The following is a 23,310-nucleotide window of genomic DNA, read 5'->3' on the forward strand; positions in this document are numbered from 1 at the left end:
AGAAACCTGCAGGGTCCAGGTGAAAGGCCAGGACATGGGGTGTGGGGCAAAGGTATGTATGAGCAGGTGTTCCACATCATCTCCTGGTCCTGAGGCCTTGGACCCAGGTTAGGGACCTGTGGGTGCCTTGAATGAAGATTGCTACAGGAGCAGGGAGCAGGACCCGCTGGTAGATGGGAGCTCCTCCAGGCCCAGATCTCATGCCTGTAAAACTAGTCTCCAGCCCACAGTCCAGAGCCCACCCACAAGCCCCACCCACGGTAGGATGGCCCCGCCCTCTGTGTTTCACGCTCCACCCCCAGCGTCAGGCCAGGTCTCTCGCAGCCTGTCTCGCTGGGCCCAGGGTGCCCTGGCCCCCCCACATCCCTGCGGTCTGCCGGGAGGAAGCGGCCCCCCTCCCCCACCGTGACTTTGCGCTTCCTGCCCCAGTCCGGGGCGGGAGGAGACATTTCCCGTTCACACCAAAGTTTCCCTGGCGGCGCCCAGACCTGGGTTCTGCCGCTACCCCTCTTGCCCATGGAACCTGCTCTGGGGCCTGGGGTCCAGGTAACTAGCGAGGGCGGGTGGAGATTCCCAGGGCAAGGGCAGGGCGTTCTGCCACCTGTACGTCGCGGGGGATGTGCGTGCGTCTGGGTCTGCCTGTCCAGTGGTGCACATGCGTCCTGGGGTCCACAGTCAAGGAAGGTTTCCTGGAGTGGTGGCTGCTGAGCTGGGAGGAGGTGGCAGAGGAGGACCCAGCCCAAAACCCTGGGTAGGGGGCTGCTGCTGCCTGGGACACCTCCTGCAGCCCCAGCACCACTGTGGGCCACAACCACACCCCACTTAGGCCCCTCCTCTGGCAGTGTCTGGCCTGCCTGGGTCACAAACATTAGAGATGGGAGCAGAGACTAGGAGGCTGAGAGAAGCAGAGAGGGGCCTGGATGTACCGCAGTCCTCTAATGCTGACCTTCCAAGTTCTTGTACTCCCTCCCCCACTGCTCTGCCTTTAATCCCTGTACATGCCCTGTGTCAACCTGCATTCACTTTATACCTCTGTCTACACCCCCTTGTCCCTCCCCTGATCGCTGTACCCCTGTTGTCCCCCTTCCCCCACCACCATTCCCTTGAACTCCTTTGCCTGCAGAAGGACCTGGGCTACCTGCAGCAGTGGCTGAAGGCCTTTGTAGGTGCCTTCGAGAAGACCATCTCACTGTCCTCCCTAGAGCCACGAAGGTGAGGCTGGGTCTGCACAGAGGGCAGGGCCAGGGCAGGGAGACTGGGGGATCCTTAGCACCCCAGTGACTCCCCTCCCTGCAGGCCAGAGGAGTCAGGTGCAGAGGTACCGGTGCTGCCACTGGATGCGCTGCATGTCCTGGCCGAGCAGCTGGACGGGGCGGACCTGGAGCAAGCCCTGCTGCTGCTCAAGCTCTTCATCATTCTCTGCAGGTAATCCCTGTTGTCCCCTCCACGGGCAGGGGCCTGCAGCTGTGGGCCGGAGGGAGTTGGGGGGACAATAAATTATTGTGACTTCTCCCATCATTTGCTCCCCCAGGAACCTGGAGAATGTAGAGGCAGGCTGGGGCCAAGTGCTAGTGCCCCGGGTGCTGGCACTGCTGACTGGGTTGGTGGCTGAGGTGAGGTGGCTTTGGGGGGGCTGGGGTGGATGGGAAGAGGCAGGCAGGAGTCATGGCTGGGCTAACCCCCCCATCCTCTCTCCCCACACCTATAGCTGAAAAGACAGCCACCACCACAGGAGGGCCGTGGGACCCAGCTGGAGAATGTGGCACTACATTCCCTACTCCTCTGTGAGGGCCTCTTTGACCCCTACCAGACCTGGCGGCGCCAGCACAGTGGGTGAGACCCAGAGGAGGCTGGGGAGAGGTTGGGGGCTTGGTCTATGGCAGAGGTGTGGAGGGAACTGAGGAGGGGTGAGAGCTGGGCTCATGTGCCTGGCCTCACCCCCTAGGGAAGTCATCAGCTCCAAGGAGAAGAGCAAATACAAGTTCGCTCCTGCTGCTTTTCCCTGTGAATTCAGCACCTTCTTCAGAGGTCAGGCCCCGCCCCTGCCCCACTTGGCCCCACCCCCAAACCTAGGCCCCTTCCTTCAGTTTCCTGATCCCGTACATAGCATAGTGGCAGCTGCACTCAGGGCTAGGACAGCCATGAGTGTTTGAGGGGGCCTCCAGAGGCTGAGCAGGAGTTCAGGGACAGAGAGAAGAAAAAGGGCAAACCTGGGTAAAATGAGTAATTTCTTTCCTGGGCTGGAGTGAGGGCCCCCGCCAGGTAAAGGGTGGGGTTGACGTGCCCTCCTCCTTCCCTCCCATCTCCTGGATCCTCCCAGCCACTTATACCCTGCTCTGATCTAGACCACCTGAAAACTCCTTGTTCCAATCCCTTTGTCCCTGTAGCCTCCACGCAGGCTCCACCCCTCCTGGAGACACTGGCTACCTCAGGGTCTCCACCTCCTGCTCCCTTCCTCCCAGAGGAGCTGGTGCCCAGGACACCTCTGGCCACATCTTCTCCCTGGCGACCCTGCTGTCCTGCGTCTTCTCTCTCCTCTCATTGGAGGGAGACTGGCCAGGACATTAGATGGGCTCAGGGTGGGATGTGGCCTGCACAGGGGCAGGCAGGGCTATGGGAAGGTGGTGACCTGTTGGGATATAAAGTGCCTCTGTGGTGCCCCGTGGAGCTGTGGGCCTGGGGCCAGAGGGGAGGCAGCCGCTGTTGGGGGAAGCTCCCTGCTTCCCTTCTCCTATGGCCTGGATGCTCTTCTTAAAACAAACTGGATTTTGTTCTTCCTGTTGTAAATCCCTCAGTGATGGTCAAGATCAAATCCCACTCCTCCCCACAGCCCTTCTCTCCAGTCCCGTGTGCTCCCTGTTCTGTCATCCCGAGTGCTACTGCTTACCCCTGCCAGGGTCTTTGCCCATGCTGTGTCATGTGCCTTCATGGGCCAACTGCGTTCTCAGGCCTCATCTCTAAAGCCCCATCCCCAGGGAGGCCTCCCACCCTGTGCCAGCCACCCCTCCCCTACCCATGTGACCCTGAGCAGGTCCCTTCTGCCCTCTGGGTTTCAGTCCGTGGCCTGACATCCTGTCCAGCTTTGCTGGAGCAGAGCCAGGTGGCCCTCCCACATACGAGGCTGTGAAAGCCCCTAGAAGTCCCCAGTGAGGGCACTGGGGGGAGGGGGGCATCAGTATAGTAGATGCAGCAGGGTCCCGAGAGCAGGGCATGGGAAGCTCTAACCGTCACAGGGGCAGAGGGAGCAGGAGATTTGACCCTCGGTCACCATGGGGAAGCAGAGCAGGGATGTGCTCACCCGGGAGCTCCCACTTTGAGGCTTAAGGATCTGCAGAACTGGCTAGGCTCTCAGGGCAAGGCCATGTTCCCTCAAGACCATTAAAGAAGGGTGTGTCCCTTTCAGACCCCCTAGAATAGAGCCATGACTTCTTAGACCCCCCAGGCAGAGCCGGGTCTTCTCCCTCAGACCGGTCTTTTACTTGGCCCAGCTCCCTCTCCCCTCCACCCCAGGGCACTTACCTCTTGTGCAGTCCCCTGGGTCCACAGCCCTGCAACCTTGGTGACATTGTCCTGCCCTGCCCACCACCCCCCTACCCAGAGACCCTGCAGGATGCAGATCACTTGCCTCCCATGCTGCTGTCGCGTCTCATCCACCTCTTCGGCGCGGTCCTTGCAGGGGGAAAGGTAGGCTGGGAGCTGAGCCTGTGGGCCAGAGGGTGGCTGTCTCAGGTCTCTCTGCTGGGTGAGCCTCTTGCCCACTACCCGTCTCTGTCACAACTGCAGGAGAACGGGCAGATGGCTGTGAGCGATGGCTCTGTGCAGGGCCTGTTGGGTGTGGTGCGGGCCTGGGGCCATGTGCCAGCCCAGGACCCCCGCCTAGTGCCACTGGCGCTGGAGGCACTAGTGGGTGCAGTACATGTCCTGCATGCCAGCCGTGCACCCCCCCGAGGGCCAGAGCTTCGTGCCCTGCTTGAGGGCTACTTCCACGTCCTTAATGCCGACTGGCCAGCTGGTCCGAGCTCGGGCTCTGAAGAGGCCTTTGTCACCCTGCGGGTCAGCATGCTAGGTGGGTATGGGCGCCCAGTCTCTTGGGGAGGGGTACCACAAGGGGAAGGCCCAAGTGATGATGGAAAGGCTGGACTGGGCAACATGGGAGAGAAGGTTTTAAAGATTGTCTGGAGGGGACTGGGCAGGGCCTCACCATTGACCTTTCCACAGATGCCATCCCCATGATGCTGGCATGTGAGGACCGGCCAGTGCTGCAAGCTACCTTCCTCAGCAACAATTGCTTTGAACACCTCACTCGCCTCATTCAGAACAGCAAGGTGGGTGGGGCCCAGGCTGGGGGTGCTGCACCTGGAATGGGAGGAGCCTGGGGGAGCCACGTGTAGGTGCCGAGTTGCTGCTGAGCACAGACAGGCTCGACCAGGCAGGGGTGTTGCAGCTGGTGGGTCAGACTGTGGTTCAGTGGGAGGGCCTGGTGCAGGGACAAGGGCTTGTCCCCCTGAGGCCCCTATAAGGATGGCTGTGTATCCCACAGGAAGGGGTTTGTTATGGAAGGAAGGGAGCTTTCCTGGCCCCTGGTTTCCCTTTCCTTGGCCCCAAGCACAGGGGCTGGAGGAGGGCTCAGCTGCTTCAGACGCAGTGCCCACTCCACCTGCTCATCTGCCCCCGACTGCCCAACTGAGCAGGGCATGGGCGGCTCAGCACCCCATTCTTCCCTAGTGCCTGTTGGCCTAGTGGGGACGCTCTTCCCTCTGGGGCAGAGCCCTGGCAGCTGCCCCTGGTCCTTCTCTAACCCCGCCCTCCCCCATCTTCCTCCCCTCTCTTCTTTGCCTCCTTCACGCTGTGCCCTCCGCCTTCCCCACAGCTGTACCTGCAGGCCCGGGCGCCCCCTGAGGGGGACAGTGACCTGGCTACCCGGTTACTGACAGAGCCCGATGTCCAGAAGGTACCATGCTGGGGCTGACCAGCTCAGGCACCCACTTCCCTGGGCACCCACCCCCGGGACTCCCTCTTTGAGCCTTTCCTGCACTATAGCAGACGTATGTCAGGCCTGATGTGGCCTAGCAATGGGCGTGGGTCCCCCATGCTGTCTCACCTGCCTTCCAAGTCCCCATCCTAAGGAACAGGGCAGGAGGTGGTCTATGCCCTGCCTGGTGGTAGTATCGGGACCTGGGGTTTGGCTGCGCCAAGCTGGAAGGAACCTTCGAAACTCTCAGCCACCCACCCCGCTTTCTCAGAAAGGGAAACAAAAGCCCAGATACTCAGGAATTGGGCTGTGGTCACTCACAGAGGAGGGGTCTCCCACATGGGGCTACTTCTTTCCTGTGCCCACCCTAAGTAGGTTACTGGGAGTCCCCAGCCCCTCATGATGTGCCCCTGCCTCACCTTGCACAGGGCTGGGGAAGGCTGCCAGGTGTCAGCTGGGGGCTCCACTCGGGGCACCCTTTTTGGTGGCTCAGCACCAGGGCCCCAACCTCTAGAGCCCTGCCCTGGCTTGTCTTCGGCCCTGGGTGTCCCTGCACGTGCTCACTTCCCAAGAGCCTGCGCGTCCATTCACCTACAAAGCAGGTGGGGCAAGGCGACGCCCCTTTGTTTTTCAGATAAGAAAACTGAGGCTTGGAGGAGGGAAGAAAGTTGCCTGAGGTCAAAATATGGCCTAGCACCTGTTGACAAACTCCTTAAACCCTCAGCCCCTCAGGATGGGACAGGGGGAGTGAGCAGTGTGCCTGTGGCTGTCAGGTTCAGCCAGCTGAAACTCAGTGTCCCCACCTGGATCTAGGGGACAGGGGTAGGGTAGGACTTAAAGGTCTCGAAGGTTCTTCTGGTTCTAACATCCCGTGATTGATTGCCCCTAAATCCCTGACCCTCTGTCAATCTCTGTGGGTGATGGGGCACTTTCTGGCCTGCCTGCACACCTGTGTCGAGCTTGGGTGGGGATGAGTGGGGATGGGTGGGGGCTGGGGCCCTAAGTGCACCAGAGAAGCGGGGAGTTGGGGGTACAGCGAGAGCATCCACTGTTGATCTGTCCCAGTGAGGCCCTTCCCAGCCTCGGTTTCTTTCCAGACCTCTTTGTCAGAGTGCCAAGCTGCTCTGAGAGGGCCCCAGATTCAGGGTAGGGTCATAGCAGTTGGGGCAAGAAGTAGAGGGCCTGGTACCCTGACAGGGTAGCTAATCCAGCACAAGCCATGTGCCTTGGGATGCCTGGCCCTGCACCTCTTTTACTGCAGGGTGCTGCCAGCTGCGATATCTTGTCCCCTGCCTCTCCTGACTGCCCCTCCCCATCCCAAGGTTCTGGACCAAGACACAGATGCCATTGCAGTCCATGTAGTGAGGGTGCTGACCTGCATCATGAGCAGCTCCCCATCAGCCAAGGTGAGACCGCTGCACCCCGGCTGCAGTGGGGGATGGGGATGGAGTTAAATTGACCACATGTCCCCAGAACTGTCCTGGCTGGTGGCCATAAGAATCCTGCTCCCTGGAGCAAAGCAAGTGGGCTGAGGAGGTGACCGTCCTACTTGCCTGGGCATAGCTCAGCACGCTGGGTGGGTATGGTCACCAGTCTGTCCTTGGGAGCTGGATGTCCTAGGTCAGGGCTGGATGGGGGAGGGATACCTGTGGGCTAACCAACATCTGCAGCTTTCTGAGGTGGACTCATGCCCCAATTCCTCTGCACCCCCACCCTTGCCAGCACGGTGACGCAGAGGCATAGCCCTTCCAGGGTTCCCATGGGTATGGGTTTGCCCTAGGGCCCGTGCATGTGTTCATTTCTTTCACACGCTACCTTACACAGGAGGTATTTAAGGAACGCATCGGCTACCCTCACCTGCAGGAGGTTCTGCAGAGCCACGGTCCTCCCACCCATCGGCTGTTGCAAGAGCTGCTCAACATGGTGAGGGCAGGAGCTTGGGACCAGGGTCCCAGAGGCAGCCGGGACGGAGTCAGGGTTACCACAGATGGTGGGCTCCCCACCCTGGGGGACTGTGTTGACTGTGGCCAGTATGTGGTGTGACCTGTAGCCTGGCCACACGTCAGTGCCACTCGGATGAGGGTTCTGGACTGCGTGGGGCCTTAGAGGCAACTAAACATTAGCAAGCGCCAGGGGCATCCTAGAAACACACAGTTGGGTGAGGTCAACCCACACCGACAGCGGAGGCTCAGGGGTTACCAGTGCTGAAGGACTGTTAGTAGTGACGGTCACCAGTGGCCCTCTGAGCCTCACACACAACCTGTGGGCAGGATGGGGTCGCCCATGTTGCTCTCTCCTGCTGTAGGCAAGTAAATGGGGACAGGAAGTTCCCCTGTCGGCAGGGTGCCACAGTTGACCGGGGACTATCATTCTTTCCACCCACAGGCTGTGGAGGGTGACCACAGCACGTGCCCACCCCCACCAATCCGCAACGAGCAGCCGGTGCTGGTGCTGACGCAGTGGCTACCAGCACTGCCCACAGCCGAGCTGCAGCTCTTCCTAGCACAACAGCTCCGGTGGCTCTGTGACAGCTGCCCTGCCAGCCGTGCCACCTGTGTGCAGGCAGGCCTGGTGGGCTGCCTGTTGGAGACACTCAGCATGGGGGTATCCCTGGGGGCGCGCTGCCAGGAGCAGTTGTTGGCACTGCTGCAAGCGCTGGGCCGCGTGTCATTAAGGCCCTTGGAGCTGCGTCGCTTGCTGCGCCCCCCACCAGGGCTGGACTCTGGGCCAGGCGGAGCCGAGGCTGGGAAGGCACGACACGCAGGTGCTATCATCCGAGCTTTATCAGGCATGGCCAGGCACCAGGGTCCTGCACGTGCCCTGCGCTACTTTGACCTCACACCCAGCATGGCGGGTATCATGGTGCCCCCTGTGCAGCGATGGCCAGGACCTGGCTTCACCTTCCATGCCTGGCTCTGTCTGCACCCCACGGATGCAGTGCTTGCCCCAGCCCCCACCCGGCCACTCCAGCGAAAGCAGCTATACAGGTGGGTCACTGCCAGAAGCCAGGGCCCGCCTGCCAGGGTGAGCAGGGACAGGCAGCATAATTGGCTTGCCTGCCCCCAGCTTCTTCACCAGCAGTGGCTCAGGGTTTGAGGCCTTCTTCACGGCGGCTGGGACCCTGGTGGTGGCTGTGTGCACACGGAAGGAGTACTTGACCATGAGCTTGCCCGAAGCGTCCTTTGCCGACTCTGCCTGGGTGAGCCCCCGTCCTCCTCACGTGGCCCAGTGGAGGGGGGTGCCAAGTCCCAAGTGTGGCCTGATGTGGTGGCTTCTGTTCTAGCACTGTGTGGCTATCGTCCATGTGCCTGGGCGCCGGCCCTTCAGCCAGAACCTGGTCCATGTCTACAAAGACGGCCATCTGGTCAAGACAGCACCCCTTCGCTGCCCCTCCCTCAGTGAGGTGTGTCAAGCAGGATTTGGGGGGGTCTTGGGCAGGGGGGACTTGGAACATGGTTGGGGGGGCCTGGAACCCCTGTAGGTCTCCTCAGCCTCTGGGGTCCGTGCAGCCTCGGAGGTCACTTTGAGGAACTGGATGTCGGTGGAGCCCGAGGCTTTGCTGCGACCTGACTGCTCCCCAACCCTGGCCCCACAGCCTTTCTCCTCCTGCTGTATCGGCTCTGCTGGGCACCGCACAACCACCACCACCACGGGGCTGCCCACGCCACCAGTCCCCGCTGCCCTGGCTCACACTCACCCCTCCCTCACCCGCTCCCAGTCGGTCCCAGCCTCCACAGGCCTTGGCTGGGGGTCCGGGCTGGCGGCCCCCCTGCAGGAGGGCGGCATCAGCTCCACCCTTGCAGGCACACAGGACACTCGGTGGGGCAGCCCCACGTCCCTGGAGGGCGAGCTTGGGGCTGTGGCCATCTTCCATGAAGCCCTGCAGGCAGCGGCTGTGCGGATCCTGTGCACCCTGGGTATGCAGCACCATCCGCCCTGCCCAGCCCCCACCCCGTTGTCCCAAGACCCAGAGCCTGGGACTTACGAAGCATTCAGGCCAGAAACTAAGGGTTCAGGGCAGAGAAGGTATCTCTGGGGGTCTGTTTGGTCAGGCAGGGAAGAGGCAGGCTCTGGATGGGGTGCAGCCAGGGGCTCAGTGAGTCTGAGGCCCCTACCCACCCTCAGGGCCCAATGAGACGGCACCCTTCAAGCCTGAGGGCGAGCTGCATGAGCTCAGCGGCAAACTGCTTCTCCATTACTCCCCTCAGGTACTGTGGGGTGGGGGGTGGGGGGTGGGGAGTGCAGCCGTGCTGCTGCCCTGGCTCCCACACTCTGTCCGCTCCCCGCTCCTCCATCCGACCTTGCTGCCAGCTCACTCCCCTACCCCAGGCCTGTAAGAACAACATCTGCCTGGACCTGTCTCCCAGCCATGGCCTGGATGGCCGCCTGACAGGACACAGGGTGGAGACCTGGGACGTGAAGGTGCGTGTGCACGTGTGGGCCACATGTGGAGGTGTGAGCATGGGGCACACGTGTGTATGGAGCCAGTGGGGGGTGGCCCCCTGGGAGGGCCTTGGGTCTCCACTGCAAGAGAGCAAAACTCCCCTGCATCAGGTTCCCAGGCCTGGTGGTCTGCTGGGAGGCATCGGGTAGGAAACTGGCTGGGAGGCGCCCCCTTACCACCATCCCCCTGCCCCCAGGATGTAGTGAACTGCGTCGGGGGCATGGGTGCTCTGCTGCCTCTGCTGGACCGAGTGGCAGCGCAGCCCCAAGAGGCTGAGGCAGGCCCGGCTGAAACACATGACCTCGTGGGGCCTGAATTGACCTCTGGCCACAACACCCAGCGCCTACTTCTCCCCCTGGGCAAGTCTTCAGGTAAGTGTCCCTGGCGCCTGGGTTGCCGGGAGGGAATGTTGGCATGATGGGGTTGGAGTGCTTGAGGTCTCGTGGCCACTGGCAGGCCCCTGAAACACATGTCTCCCCTTCTGGCAGAGGAACGCATGGAGAGGAATGCAGTGGCTGCCTTTCTACTGATGCTGCGGAACTTCCTGCAGGGTCACGTGGTGAACCAGGAGAGCCTGGTGCAGTGCCAGGGGCCCGCCATTATCGGGGCCCTCCTACGAAAGGTGGGGCCTGGTGGGGCAGGTGCAGGGATCGGGGGTGTCTGCCTGTCTGACTGGGGCTGGGTGGGGGAACCTGATGCTCTGTCAGTCAGGGAGAAGCTCTTGGGAGAGGTGGCACTTGCTTGGAGACTTGAAAGGCTGGGCAGGGTTTAGCCGAGAGGATCCGGGGAAAGGGCCAGCATAGGCTGCGGCAGGGGACCTGCACTTCAGAGACAGCAGGAGCCACCGAAGGGTTTTGAGCAGGCAGATGGCCACATGGGTGTCAATCGCGGCTGTGCGGGGAAGGCTGGAAGCTGAGAGGCTCGCACAGCAGACAGGTGGTGCCTGTCGTCTGAGCCCCACTCCTTCTCCCACCCCAGGTTCCCAGCTGGGCCATGGACATGAACGTGCTCATGTCTGCCCAGCTGCTGATGGAGCAGGTGGCAGCTGAGAGCCGCAGGCCCCTCCTGTACCTGCTCTACCAGCATCTGCTCTTCAACTTTCACCTGTGGACCTTCAGTGACTTTGCTGTGCGCCTCGGTAGGTGTGGGGACCTGGGTAAGGGGCCAGCCTCAGGGCAGGTGTGGGCTGAGAAGTTACAACCCTGCTCTGGGAGATCCAAGGGATGTCTGTGATAGGAATCCAGCTCTGCCCTGGGGTGTGTGAGGCACATATGGCCCTGCCCTGGAGAATGTGATGGGCCCAGCTCAGCCTGGTGGCCTGAGCCCTCTGCTGATGCCACTCAGGCCACATCCAGTACATGTCCAGCGTAGTCCGTGAGCACAGACAGAGGCTGTGGAAGAAGTACGGGGTCCAGTTCATCCTCGATGCCCTGCGTACCCACTATAGGTGAGGCCAATGGGGCCAGATGGGCAGTGGGAACTGACACAATGGCCTCTGGCTTCAGGGACAGGACGGTGTGCTCCCCCGGCTCACTTGCCCACTCTCCCTGATTTCTTTCCCCTCCGTTGTCCTGGGCCTGGCTGGGTGTGCATGCTGGACCTGCCAGCCCACAGCGGGAGCACCCCCTGGCTGCTGACGACCTGCACACAATGCAGACTTCCCTCCTGGGCCTGGCTCGGGAGTTCCTGGTGCGGAGCCTCTCGGCTGATGACGTGCAGGTCGCACAAGTCATGCTGAGCTTTCTGGCGGCCACAGGTGATGACGGCCAGGTAAGCCAGCGTTGGCAAGGGTAAGGCTTGGGTGAGGGGTGTGTAGATCACCGGGGGGCCCAGCCCAGTGTGAGACTCTGCACCCCCAGGTGGTGGGTGCGCTGGACCTGCTGCTGGCACTGCTGCAGGGCTCCACGGCACAGGAGTCCTTGGCTGTCTTTCTGCTGGAGTCAGGGAACCTCGAAGTGCTGCTGGCACTGCTGGTGCGGCCAAGGTCGCTGCCTCTGCTGCATGACCGAGTCTGCAAGGTACACGCAGCCCGCCTCCGACCGCGGCATCCTATTTGCTGGGGCCCCTGCCTGGGGTCCAGGGAGGTGCAGGCCTTGGGCCAGCAGATAAAGCTGCCTTCACAGGCCTTCCCTCGAGCCACACAACTGCGTGGTGACTTCCCATCCTACAGTAACCCCTTCTTCGTGACGACAATCCCCCAATGACCCTATGCAGATCCTGCGCAGACTGCAGCAGAATGAGCGATTACCTGACTGGGGCCGTCAGCGGCTCCGGCTGCCAGACTACGGTCTTCAGGGTCTCGTTGCCTGCCTGCCTGAGGGGACTGTTTCTCCCCAGCTCTGCCAGGGCCTCTACAAGCTGTTCCTGGGGGCAGGTACAACCTGGTTGAGGCTAAGAGGCAGGCCAGGTGGAGAGAGTGACATGTCAAGAAAATGGGGCAGGTGGGAAGAGGGAAGGTGGTGTTGGCATAGGGGACCAGTCCCTCAGGCCCCTCTGCCCATCCTCCCAGACCGCCTGAACCTCTCAGATCTGCTGGCTGTGGTACAGCTGTCCCTCCAGGCTGACCTCAGTGTTCGCCTGGACATCTGTCGCCAGGTAAGTGGGAGAGACGAAAGCTTTGGGGGATGGGGTGCAGCTTCTGCCCTCTGGACTTCACTCTGCCTGTCTGTGACAAGGGGTCTCTGGAGGCCTCCCCTGCAAAGGCCCCAGGAGGAGGGTCTGGGGGCAGGTGGTCAGATGTGTCCCTCACTTGCTGTGCCCTGGCCCGCAGCTCTTCCACCTCATCTACAGACTCCCAGATGTAGTGCGGCTACTGGCCCAACAAGCTGGCTGGCAAGATGTCCTGACCCGGCTGTATGTCCTGGAGGCGGCCATGACTGGCAGTCCCCCGCCCTTTGCCCCAGAACCACCCACCTCCCCGGAGCCAGCCTTGCCCAAGCCACCCACTGAGTCACCTGCTGAGTCTTCAGAAGTCTTCCTGCCCTCAGGGGTTTCCTGCCCCTCTGAAGCCTTTTACCATGCTCTCTCCCCGTTCTGCATGCCCTTTGACTTGGGCCTGGAACGGGCCAGCGTGGGCTCAGGCAACACTGCTGGTGGCGGCAGCAGCAGTGGGACTCTTACTCCAGCCAGCCAGCCTGGCACACCTTCCCCACTGGATGGCCCGCGGCCCTTCCCTGCTGCCCATGGCCGCCACAGCTCCAGTCTCTCCAATGTGCTGGAGGATGGCAGCCTCCCGGAGCCCACCATTAGCGGGGACGACACCTCTAACACCAGCAACCCTCAGGTGAGGTGGGCCCACCCCCTGCCACTGCATGGTACCCAAGGGAGGATGCCTCTGGCACATAGTCTGCCACCAAGGCTACAGCCGCCAGTTGGGCCTGTTGCTGCCCCCTTGTAGCTCTCACTTGCAGCTGTGCTCCCAAGGGGGTCGTGGAACAGGGCGAATCATACTGAGCTAGAGTGGGGGATGCCAGCCAGGCTTCAGAGGGTCCTCAAGAAAGCCTGTAGGGCAGAGTCCGCAAGGGCAGCATAGCCCTAAGGGTCCTGCCTTGTGCTTCTGGGTTTGGGGATGAGTCTCTGCTCGTCCTATGAGAACTGCCTCATCTCCTCTTGGGAGTCCAATGAGACCCCAGGATTCTCCCTGGAATTCAGATAGTGGCAGAATCCAGGCCTTTGGCACCAGGCTGCCCGTTAGCTGAACGCTTTGCCTCCTGCTGCTCCTACTAGCAGGTGGACAAGGGGTGCTGAGTGGGGGTGGCAGGGGTCAGCCTGATGGCCTCCCTCCCCAGCCCACACCCACACCACCCACCTGTGCCCACAGCAAACCTCTGAGGAGGAGTTGTGCAACCTGCTCACCAACGTGCTATTCTCAGTGACATGGTGGGGCGTGGAAGGCACCGATGAGGCTGCCTGGCGGGAGCGTGGCCAGGTCTTCTCCGTGCTTACCCAGCTGGGGGCCTCAGCCACGCTTGTGCGCCCCCCAGATTATATCAAGCGCAGGTGAAAGGGCAACTTGGGAGGATGAGGGGCCTCGGGGAGCCTGGGGGCAAGGAAGGCAGTCAGTAGGGTAGACACCTGAGTCCCTCGCCCACCCCCAGCCTCCTGGAGATGATGCTGGAGTCAGCCCTGACCGACATCAAGGGGGCCCCCGTCGGAGTCCTGGCCAGCCTCACCCAGCAGGCACTTTGGCTGCTGCGCCTGCTGCAGGACTTCCTGTGTGCTGAGGGCCATGGTAACCAGGAGCTGTGGAGTGAAAAGGTGCGTTGCTCAGAGGAGCATGAGCCGCGTGAGCACTCTTGTTCACGCGAGCCTGTAGGCATCTGATCTGGGAGGTGGCTGAGTCCACGTGTGCTGTTGTGGGTGCATCTGCACGGATACCTATAAGCGTGGACTCGTCTGTGTGCACAAACCCTACCTGGCCCCAGCCCAGACTTTACCTCGCTCCCTCCCCATGGACTCCTGGCCTCGTCTGGTGACATTTGTCGGGAATATGTTATGTGTGGCAGCTCTTTGAAGGTGTGTGCAGCCTGCTTGATCGCCTGGGAGCCTGGCCACACCTGGCCAACAGCACAGCCGATCTCCGTGAAATGGCACAGATTGGCCTGCGTCTAGTACTTGGCTACATCCTGCTGGAAGACCCACAGGTGAGCACAGGGGTGGGTATGGGGGTAGGGAGTGTGGCAGGTGTAAGGAGCTCTGAGTGGCTGGGTGCCACCCACTCCCTGCTTACACCCACAGCTGCATGCCCAGGCCTATGTGAAGCTACACATGCTGCTGCAGACTGCAGTGCCACCCCGCCGGGAGGAGGCCTGCTATGTGCTCTCCAAGCTGGAGGCTGCACTGGGGCGGGCGCTGAACACCTCTTCCTCCAAGAAGGCCACCGAGGATGCAGCACCCCCACCTGCAGCAGCAGCAGCTGCAGAGCGCTGCTCGTGGCTGGTGCCACTAGTGCGCACGCTGCTGGACCGTGCGTATGGGCCACTGGGGCTGCAGTGGGGACTGCCTTCCCTGCCGCCCACCAATGGCAGCCCCACCTTCTTTGAGGATTTCCAGGCTTTTTGTGTCACACCTGAATGGCGCCACTTCATCGACAAGCAGGTACTTGTCGAAGGAGGTAGGGGCCCAGGAAGAGACATGGGGCTGGGGCCCACTTCCAGCACTGATCTACTCTCTGTGCCCAATCCTGCAGGTGCAGCCCACCATGTCTCAGTTCGAAATGGACACATACGCTAAGAGCCACGACCTCATGTCGGGCTTCTGGAACGCCTGCTATGACATGCTCATGAGCAGTGGGCAGCAGCGCCAGCGGGAGCGTGCTTATAGTCGTCGGGCCTTCCAGGTGTGCTGCCCGGGGTTGGGGACAGGGAGCTGCTCCACAGATGGTCCCAGGGGACAGCTGACAAGGCAGAGTGGAGGAATGGGGGCAGGACAGGCTGCAGCCAGCAGGACTGACCCATTCCCCCGCCCCAGGAATTGGTGCTGGAACCTGCACAGCGGTGGGCGCGCCAGGAGGGACTGCGCTACTCCGTGGTGCTGAAGCAGCAGGCAGCGCAGCAGTCAACCTCCCTGCTGCACTGGGGGGCGCTGTGGCGCCAGCTCTCCAGCCCCTGCGGGGCCTGGGCGCTGAGGTGGGCCAGGCTTGGGGCGGAGTCATGGGGGAGAGGTGGGGCTTGATAGGGAGGGAGCGATCTGAAGCCCCAGAGTGCCTTTGGGGTGGGTGGGGCCTTGGAGGGATGGGGGTCTGCAGCCTTCCACCTACCTGTGACCACCACTGGGGACATTCTGCAGAGACCCCCCCACCCCTCACTGGAAACTGTCCAGTGCTGAGACATACTCACGCATGCGTCTGAAGCTGGTGCCCAACCATCATTTCGACCCTCACCTGGAAGCTAGCGCCCTCCGTGACAATCTGGGTGAGAGAGTGTGCCAAGCTGTGTCCACCCAACTCATATTTCCAGTCCTGCCTTTCTTTGGCTGAGTACCCTTGGTCCCTACAGGTGAGGTTCCCCTGACACCCACCGAGGAGGCCTCACTGCCTCTGGCAGTGACCAAAGAGGCCAAAGTGAGTACCCCGCCGGAGGAGCTGCAGGAAGACCAGCTGGGCGAGGATGAGCTGGCTGCATTGGAGACCGTGTGAGTGGGGCCCCTCGAGAGGCCCGGCCGGGGCAGTGGGCAAGGGGCCTGCTCCGGTGTGCACCTGCTGTGCCATTGCCTCCCTGAGGCTGTCTCCTGCTGCCCAACTTCAGTCTCCTGAAAGGACTGTCCAAAATCAGGTGGTGGGGTGGGGGCATTGGGTGTTAGCTAGGCACCCACAGTAGGACTGAGACACCAACCAGGGCAGGATGGGGGCCCCAGGGAGTGGGCAGGCCTGGGTGTGGGGAAGCAGGGGACAGAGCTTGGTGTCCTGGCAAGATATTTGGAAGCTCAGGTAGGAGAAGGGACAGGGACTGGGGCCACTCCTCACTTTCTGGGAGGCATGAGCGTTATGTATCTCACGATGTGATGGCACTTGGAGAGTATGGCCCTTAGACTTGTCAGGAAGGGGGTCCTGGAGCCTGAGGTGGATGTTGGTCTTTAGGATGGAGGCGGCAGAGCTGGATGAACAGCACGAGAAGCTGGTGCTGTCGGCTGAGTGCCAGCTGGTGACAGTAGTGGCTGTGGTCCCAGGGCTGCTGGAGATCACCACACAGCACATATACTTCTACGATGGCAGCCCCGAGCGTGTGGAAACCGAGGAGGGTGTGTCCTGGTGGAGTGGGTTGGGGAGATGGCAGGGAATGGCTGGGGTCTGGGTGGGGCTGGAGTGAGTGATCCCCAAACCCACTCCTCATCCCCCAGGCGTCGGCCATGACTTCCGGCGCCCACTGGCCCAGCTGCGTGAGGTCCACCTGCGGCGTTTCAACCTGCGCCGTTCAGCACTTGAGCTCTTCTTCATTGATCAGGCCAACTACTTCCTCAACTTCCCGTGCAAGGTGGGCGGGACCCCGGCCTCATCTCCTTGCCAGGCTCCCAAGCTCCAACCCTGCCCCATCCTACACCACACCCAGGTGCGGAATCAGGTGTATTCGTGGCTCCTGCGCCTGCGGCCCCCCACTCAAGGCTACCTAAGCAGCCGATCCCCCCAGGAGATGCTGCGTGCCTCAGGCCTTACCCAGGTGAGAGCCCTGGAGAGTGAGGTGGTGGGTGTGAGGGCAGAAGCCTGAGGGTGGGGGCAGGGCTGGACAGCCCGGCCCACTCGCCCCTTGCCTGCATCTGCCTCCAGAAATGGGTACAGCGTGAGATATCCAACTTCGAGTACTTGATGCAACTCAACACGATTGCAGGGAGGACCTACAATGACCTGTCTCAGTACCCCGTGGTGAGGGCCCCACTCTTCACACCTCCACCCCCGTCCCTCTGATCTGTCAGCATTTGGTTCACCCAAGTGTGGGCACCTACCAGTGGGCCAAGCCACGAGCTTGGTCCTGGGTAGGTGTGTCTCTGACTAAGACCTGGCCTCTGTCCCACGGACCCCACCCCCACTCCCCTGTATTCCTGGCCTCTGTTCCCCAAAAGGAATCGTGTCCCAGAATAGTTCGTCCTGCTTCCTTGACCTATGGGCAGGCTCTGTGACCATTTTCCTGAGGGGCAGGGCAGAGTGGGCAGGTAACTTCCATCACGGTCCTTATGCAGCCCCCGCCTGGGTGGGTGGCCAGTTTCCCTGGGTCCTGCAGGACTACGTTTCCCCAACCCTGGACCTCAGCAACCCAGCTGTCTTCCGGGACCTGTCCAAGCCCATCGGTGTGGTGAACCCCAAGCATGCTCATCTCGTGAGGGAGAAGTGAGCACGTGGGCAGGCCGGGCTTGGAGAGGCGGGGATGGGCCAGGGAAGGGTTTCTGTTGACTCCCCCTAACTGTGGCCCCAGGTATGAGAGCTTTGAGGACCCGGCAGGCACCATTGACAAGTTCCACTATGGCACCCACTACTCCAATGCAGCAGGCGTGATGCACTACCTCATCCGCGTGGAGCCCTTCACCTCCCTGCACATCCAGCTGCAGAGCGGCCGGTGCGGACCTGGGGGTGGGAAGCAGATGGGGGCAGGTCCTGGGCCCGCCCCACTTTCTTTTTCCCTCTGGCTGTACCTTCTCCCCACTCACCTCAGCCCATGTCCTCCCCCAGCTTTGACTGCTCTGACCGGCAGTTCCACTCAGTGGCAGCAGCCTGGCAGGCACGCCTGGAGAGCCCTGCCGATGTGAAGGAGCTCATCCCAGAGTTCTTCTACTTCCCTGACTTCCTGGAGAACCAGAATGGTAGGTGCGAGGCGCCGGCAGTGGGCACGAGGAGGGAGATCACAGGCTGGGGGCGGCCAGGGAGCAGTGAGCCCTGCACAGAGACATGGCTGACTCAGTCCTCTGTGCCAGGCTTCGACCTGGGCTGCCTCCAGCTGACGAATGAGAAGGTGGGGGACGTGGTGCTGCCCCCATGGGCCAGCTCTCCTGAGGACTTCATCCAGCAGCACCGCCAGGCTCTGGTGAGGCGGTGACCACACACAGACAGGCTGGCAGCTGGGTGGGGTTGGGGGCCATGGTAGGGCCCAGCCGTCCCTGGCTGACTGCCCCATCCCCACTCCAGGAGTCAGAGTATGTATCTGCCCACCTGCATGAGTGGATCGACCTCATCTTCGGCTACAAGCAGCGGGGGCCGGCAGCCGAGGAGGCCCTCAATGTCTTCTATTACTGCACCTATGAAGGTGGGCCGTGCGCTGGACTCAAGTCAGGGTGGGCACAGATCAGGAAGGGTGAATGCAGGGGGCACAGAGGGAGTCCTCACTGCTCTGCCTGCCTGTCTAGGGGCCGTAGACCTGGACCACGTGACGGATGAGCGGGAGCGGAAAGCTCTGGAAGGCATTATCAGCAATTTTGGGCAGACTCCCTGTCAGCTGCTAAAGGTAAGGCCAGCTTGGAGGACAGGAGCAGGGATGCCCATACCATGGTGCTGACTAGCCCCTTGCCCGTAGGAGCCACATCCGACCCGGCTCTCAGCTGAGGAAGCAGCCCATCGCCTTGCACGTCTGGACACTAACTCACCTAGCATCTTCCAGCATCTGGACCAGCTCAAGGCTTTCTTTGCAGAAGTGAGAGGACAGGGCCTCAACTTTTCATTCTGTGAAATGGGTTTAACCCCACTGTCCTTCTCAACCTTTGGGGCAGATAGGAATCTTAAATCAGTCTTACTGATTTAAAGCCACCTTGGAGAATGAGCTAAACATGAGAAGAGTATGGGGGCAGGAGGGATACCTTCTAGGGCCAGGACAAGAAGTTGACTCACTTAATACCCTGAAAGCCTTAGAGAGATTGGGAGGGAGAGGAAATCTAGCCCTAGACCCCTTCCCTTCCCTTACTGCCTGTGTTTGGGAATGTTGCCCCTAGGCCTGACTTTTTTTATGCACACCTTTCCCTGCCACTGGGCTAGGCGGACAAGGAGTAATGGGGCAGGAGGACCAAGCTTGATACTCTGGAAGGATCTGTGTCCATCCCAGCTTCTCACTGACTTTCTGAAATGCCCTCCTGAAGGCCCACTGGTCTCTCATGCTTGTTTCTTGGAGGCTCCTCTGGGTCTGTGATGCCTACTTTGTGACCCCTGGGGACTCAGGGCAAAGGAAGGGTAGTGCCCCAGGGAGTAGATAGTGTAGTAGGGGCCCCAGCTGGCACTCAGGCACAGCCAGCCCTGCTCTTACTCTGCAGGTTGTCAGTGACGGTGTGCCCCTGGTGTTAGCCTTGGTCCCCCACCGGCAGCCCCACTCCTTCATCACCCAGGGCTCCCCAGACCTGTTGGTAAGTGCACTGGGCAGGGCCCCACCTCAGCTCCACCCCCTCTTTGCCTGTGCCCCAAACCCACTGCTGCCCCTCCTGCCCACAGGTGACCGTGAGTGCCAGTGGGCTGCTGGGCACCCACAGCTGGTTGCCCTATGACCGCAACATAAGCAACTACTTCACCTTCAGCAAAGACCCCACCATGGGCAGCCCCAAGTAGGACAGAGGGCTGTGGGTGGGGGCGGGCTATAAATGCCCTGTACCCAATCAGAATGTAGGCCAGCTGTCGGGGAGAGGTCTGGCCAGGTCCCCAAGGGCCTGGGTCTCTTCCCTGTGGCCTGGCCTCACCTGCCATCTCCCTCACTGGGTCAGGACGCAGCGACTGCTGAGTGGCCCGTGGGTACCAGGCAGTGGTGTGAGTGGGCAAGCATTGGCAGTGGCCCCTGACGGAAAGCTGCTGTTCAGTGGTGGCCACTGGGATGGCAGCCTACGAGTGACTGCACTACCACGTGGCAAGCTCTTGAACCAGCTCAGCCACCACCTTGGTATGAGCAGCCCTGGAGCTGGGGAGAATGAGGCATGTGGGCGTAGGGTGGGGTTCTGAGGCTGGCCAGGGAGGATGCGACTACTCTGTTCTGCCTGTACCTTCCCTTCCCCATGCAGATGTAGTGACCTGCCTTGCACTGGATACCTGTGGCATCTACCTCATCTCAGGCTCCCGGGATACCACATGCATGGTGTGGCGGCTCCTGCAGCAGGTATGCCTGGTGGGCGGCTCCATAGGTGTCCCTCTAGCCTAGACCTGCAGCCCATCCCCCTCAGTGACCTTCCCATCCTGCCCTCCTATCTTTCCCTTCCCTCCACTGCCATAAGCAAGTTTGGGGCTCCGTGACCCTCCAGCTCTCTGGCCTTGGACAAGACCTTCACTGTCCTGAGCCTCAGCCTTCTCATCCAGGGGCCAGTCCTAAGCCAGCCCTGGTTCCCCATAGGGTGGTCTGTCAGTAGGACTGGCACCAAAGCCTGTGCAGGTCCTACACGGGCATGAGGCTGCAGTGAGCTGTGTGGCCATCAGTACTGAACTCGACATGGCTGTGTCTGGATCCGAGGTGCGTGTGTGCATGTACCCTGGGGAGGGTCAGTTTGTTGGGCACTGCCCCTGCACCTCAGAGACCACTGCCCAGCACTTTAAGCTGCCTTCCTGCAGAATGGAACTGTGATCATACACACCGTACGCCGTGGCCAGTTTGTGGCAGCGCTGCAGCCTCCACTTGCCACACTGCCTGGACCTGTGTCCCACCTGGCACTGGGATCTGAAGGCCAGATTGTGGTACAGAGCTCAACAGGGGAACGTCCTGGGGCCCAGGTATGGTGAACTTACACCCAGCAAAGACAGAGGGGCAGCTGGGATCCTATTGCTGACACTCCGTTTCCTTCAGGTCACCTATTCCTTGCACCTGTACTCAGTCAACGGGAGGTTGCGGGCTTCACTGCCCCTGGCAGAGCAGCCTACAGCCCTGGCAGTGACAGAGGACTTTGTGTTGCTGGGCACCGCACAGTGTGCCCTGCACATCCTCCACCTGAACAAGTGAGCCTCATTATTTATGGGTTCATGGCCCCTCACGGTGGTGGTCATTGGCAGAGGATAATGAGGGATGCCCCCTGTGCACCCACACACTCTATACATGTTTGTGGATACATTCTTCAAGGTGTGTTACCTGTCCTCTCATCTCCCTATGGGAAAATCTTGCCCTGGGCCTCCCTTAGCCACACGGTTGTGGGACATCTCTTTATGTATCAGGGTTTCAATTTAGCCGTCCTTAAAATGAGGAGAGGCTATATGGGCTAATGAAGAGACATCTATCTGCTGAATGCAAAGCCTCCTTGCGGTTCGTGTATATACCCTCCTCCACTCCAGACTGCTCCCGGCGGCGCCTCCCCTGCACATGAAGGTGCCCATTCACAGTGTAGCTGTGACCAAGGAGCGCAGCCACGTGCTCGTGGGCCTGGAGGATGGCAAGCTTATTGTGGTGGGCGCAGGGCAGCCCTCCGAGGTGAGGATAGGGGCAGGGGGACCTCGAACGGGGCGGGGCACGGCGGTCCTGGCTGACTCCACCCCATCCCTCCTCCCACCAGGTGCGCAGCAGCCAGTTCGCGCGGAAGCTGTGGCGATCCTCGCGGCGCATCTCCCAGGTGTCCTCGGGCGAGACAGAGTACAACCCTGGAGAGGCGCGATGACACCCTGGCCCGCCCCGCTGCTCAGGCTCCGCCCCCAGTGGGCCCGGGAGGCCCCGCGCAGGAGTCGCTGAGTCGCGGCACCAGGGGGTGGGCGGGGCCCCACCCCGGGCCAGCTCAGGGATTGGTGGGCGGTGTCATTCCCGGAAACCCCGCCCCTCGCCGGCTGAGGGGCTGTCTGAGACCCAGCTCTGGCTTCTGCGGCCGCAGCGCACTTTTTGCACAGTCTGGGGCGGGGTTCCCCGGCTTCCAAGTCCCGGTCCGAGCAGAGCACAAGGGCCGCCTGTGGCCTTAATTCCTAAAGGCGGCCGGTTCTCCCATTCTAAGCAATAAACCTGGTGTAGTTTTGTAGCCGCTCGGGCTCTGAGTATGCGTGCACACGGCGCTTAGGCCTGCCGTGGCCGCCATCCCAGGGTTGCTGTCTCGGTCTGGGCTGGCTCGTGTTCTCCTGGTCTGTGACCCCTTCTGGGGCCACTCGCCCCCTCTGCGTGGCTTCCCCTGACCTGAGTACTCCTGGGGCCTCAGTGTTCCTGGCTGCTCAGACCCCGGCCCTGGGGTTTCTCTCCTGCCATATCGTCCCCTGGCTCGTGGTTTCTCCGCTCCCTCCATCCTTCGTCGGATCCTTTGCGCGCCATTCGTGCACTCCCGCCACCAGACCAGGCTTGTGTGCACATTCCTGTACCCGATAGGGGTGACAGGGCCGGTGGTCGCGCCCCTCCAGCTCAGTGCAGCCCCTCATTGTCCTGACCCCTTCTTGTGCCGCCCTGTGCCGCTGCTCGGGTCTCCAACGTACTAGAACCCAGCCTCCCCAGGGACTCCACATCGACGTCTTCCTGTTGGTCCCCAGCCCCTCCCAGTTGAGCAGATCCATGTTGGCACCCGCGAAGGGGTGGCTGCTGCAGGTCAGAAGGAGTTGGGGGCTGCAGAGCCCCGGTTATTGCTGGACGGAGGGAACCAACAGCCGCCTCTTTCCCCCACCTAGAGACCCGCAGTCGTGCCAGTGTTGTGCATACTGGTGCCAGTGTCTTTGTTAGGGTGTGTTAAGGTAGTGCGGGCATGTTGTTGCATTGTGTGTGCGTATTTTGTGGACCTGGAAATGGGTGCGGAGGTGGAGAGAGGGTCCGATCCCGCAGCTCAGAGTGGGTCAAGCTGAAGCCAGGACTATTTGCTGCTGCCCAGCTGGTCACAGGCCCACCCACTGACCAGGATTCTGGAAGGGCCCCTCATGTGGTAAGTGCCAAACGTACACACCCCACTGCTGCCATGTCCCAGACCCACTTGGCCACAGCACTGGATTTCTTGCTGACTTTATGCACATGACCTGGGTGTGGTGCAGACCTGTCCAGGTACGAGTTGGTGGATACTGGGGAGTCGGACGGCCTTCCCCCAGGTCTCTCCTCCATTTCTTCTCCAGGCAAGACCAGAGGTCTAGACTCTTCTCAGCCTAGACCAGAGGTCTGTCTTCCTCAGACCCCAGAAAGTGGGTCACAGCAGATTCAGCCCTGTAGGATCCAGATAGGACTGGGTGGCCCTGTTCTTCAGGTTTCAGGTCCTCTCTTTGAATTCCCAAGTGACCCAGGACCAAACAGGAGACAGACCTCTGGGCCCACATGCTCTATACCTTTGCTGAACCCACCAAGGAACCATCCCCCCCTGCCCCTGAGAGTCATCCTACACCATCCTACACTGTCCAGGAGAGTACTGGACACTGACCCTCAAGGGAGGAGTGGCAGCATAGTCACTACAGGAAGCCCTCCTGCCTTGGGGCTTTTGGATGTTGGGTTCCTGGGCTCATGCTGAGAAGCCTGGGAGTGAACCTCCTACTGGCCAGTCAGTATCTCCAGCCTGCTTCTGGCTGAGATAGAGCCAG

At 61.2% G+C, this 23,310-nt stretch overlaps 1 protein-coding gene across 1 annotated transcript; it reads left to right on the plus strand.

Moving 5' to 3' along the window:
* Positions 1-487: 487 nt before the first annotated feature.
* Positions 488-21,795, plus strand: NBEAL2 (neurobeachin-like 2). The gene is made up of 54 exons (XM_012665336.1): positions 488-546; positions 1,124-1,212; positions 1,297-1,425; positions 1,532-1,613; positions 1,709-1,833; positions 1,946-2,028; positions 3,599-3,684; positions 3,784-4,066; positions 4,219-4,325; positions 4,871-4,951; positions 6,295-6,378; positions 6,797-6,895; positions 7,358-7,959; positions 8,039-8,171; positions 8,256-8,375; positions 8,568-8,889; positions 9,098-9,180; positions 9,302-9,394; positions 9,613-9,787; positions 9,905-10,038; positions 10,395-10,554; positions 10,761-10,863; positions 11,024-11,186; positions 11,276-11,434; positions 11,631-11,790; positions 11,926-12,011; positions 12,187-12,699; positions 13,237-13,415; positions 13,514-13,673; positions 13,922-14,059; positions 14,154-14,513; positions 14,605-14,754; positions 14,886-15,043; positions 15,204-15,328; positions 15,413-15,548; positions 15,994-16,154; positions 16,254-16,570; positions 16,678-16,773; positions 17,111-17,235; positions 17,321-17,461; positions 17,575-17,705; positions 17,817-17,926; positions 18,028-18,145; positions 18,246-18,343; positions 18,413-18,529; positions 19,140-19,229; positions 19,315-19,424; positions 19,581-19,753; positions 19,872-19,966; positions 20,198-20,314; positions 20,413-20,571; positions 20,645-20,793; positions 21,124-21,259; positions 21,342-21,795. The coding sequence occupies exons 1-54, from the start codon at positions 517-519 to the stop codon at positions 21,441-21,443; spliced, it is 8,235 nt and encodes a 2,744-aa protein (XP_012520790.1). The 5' UTR covers positions 488-516; the 3' UTR covers positions 21,444-21,795.
* The last annotated feature ends 1,515 nt before the right edge of the window (positions 21,796-23,310 follow it).

This window comes from Propithecus coquereli, unplaced genomic scaffold (assembly GCF_000956105.1).
Source record: "Propithecus coquereli isolate 6110/MARCELLA unplaced genomic scaffold, Pcoq_1.0 Scaffold1, whole genome shotgun sequence".
In the NCBI taxonomy this organism is placed as follows: domain Eukaryota; kingdom Metazoa; phylum Chordata; class Mammalia; order Primates; family Indriidae; genus Propithecus; species Propithecus coquereli.

What these genes read in the sequence shown, in the direction of transcription:
- NBEAL2 (XM_012665336.1), top strand. Translation starts at nt 517, where the DNA reads ATGGAACCTGCTCTGGGGCCTGGGGTCCAG. An exon ending in TGACTTTGCTGTGCGCCTCG is followed by an intron (nt 10,555 to 10,760) that starts GTAGGTGTGGGG and finishes GATGCCACTCAG; the next exon opens with GCCACATCCAGTACATGTCC. An exon ending in CACATCCTCCACCTGAACAA is followed by an intron (nt 20,794 to 21,123) that starts GTGAGCCTCATT and finishes CCTCCACTCCAG; the next exon opens with ACTGCTCCCGGCGGCGCCTC.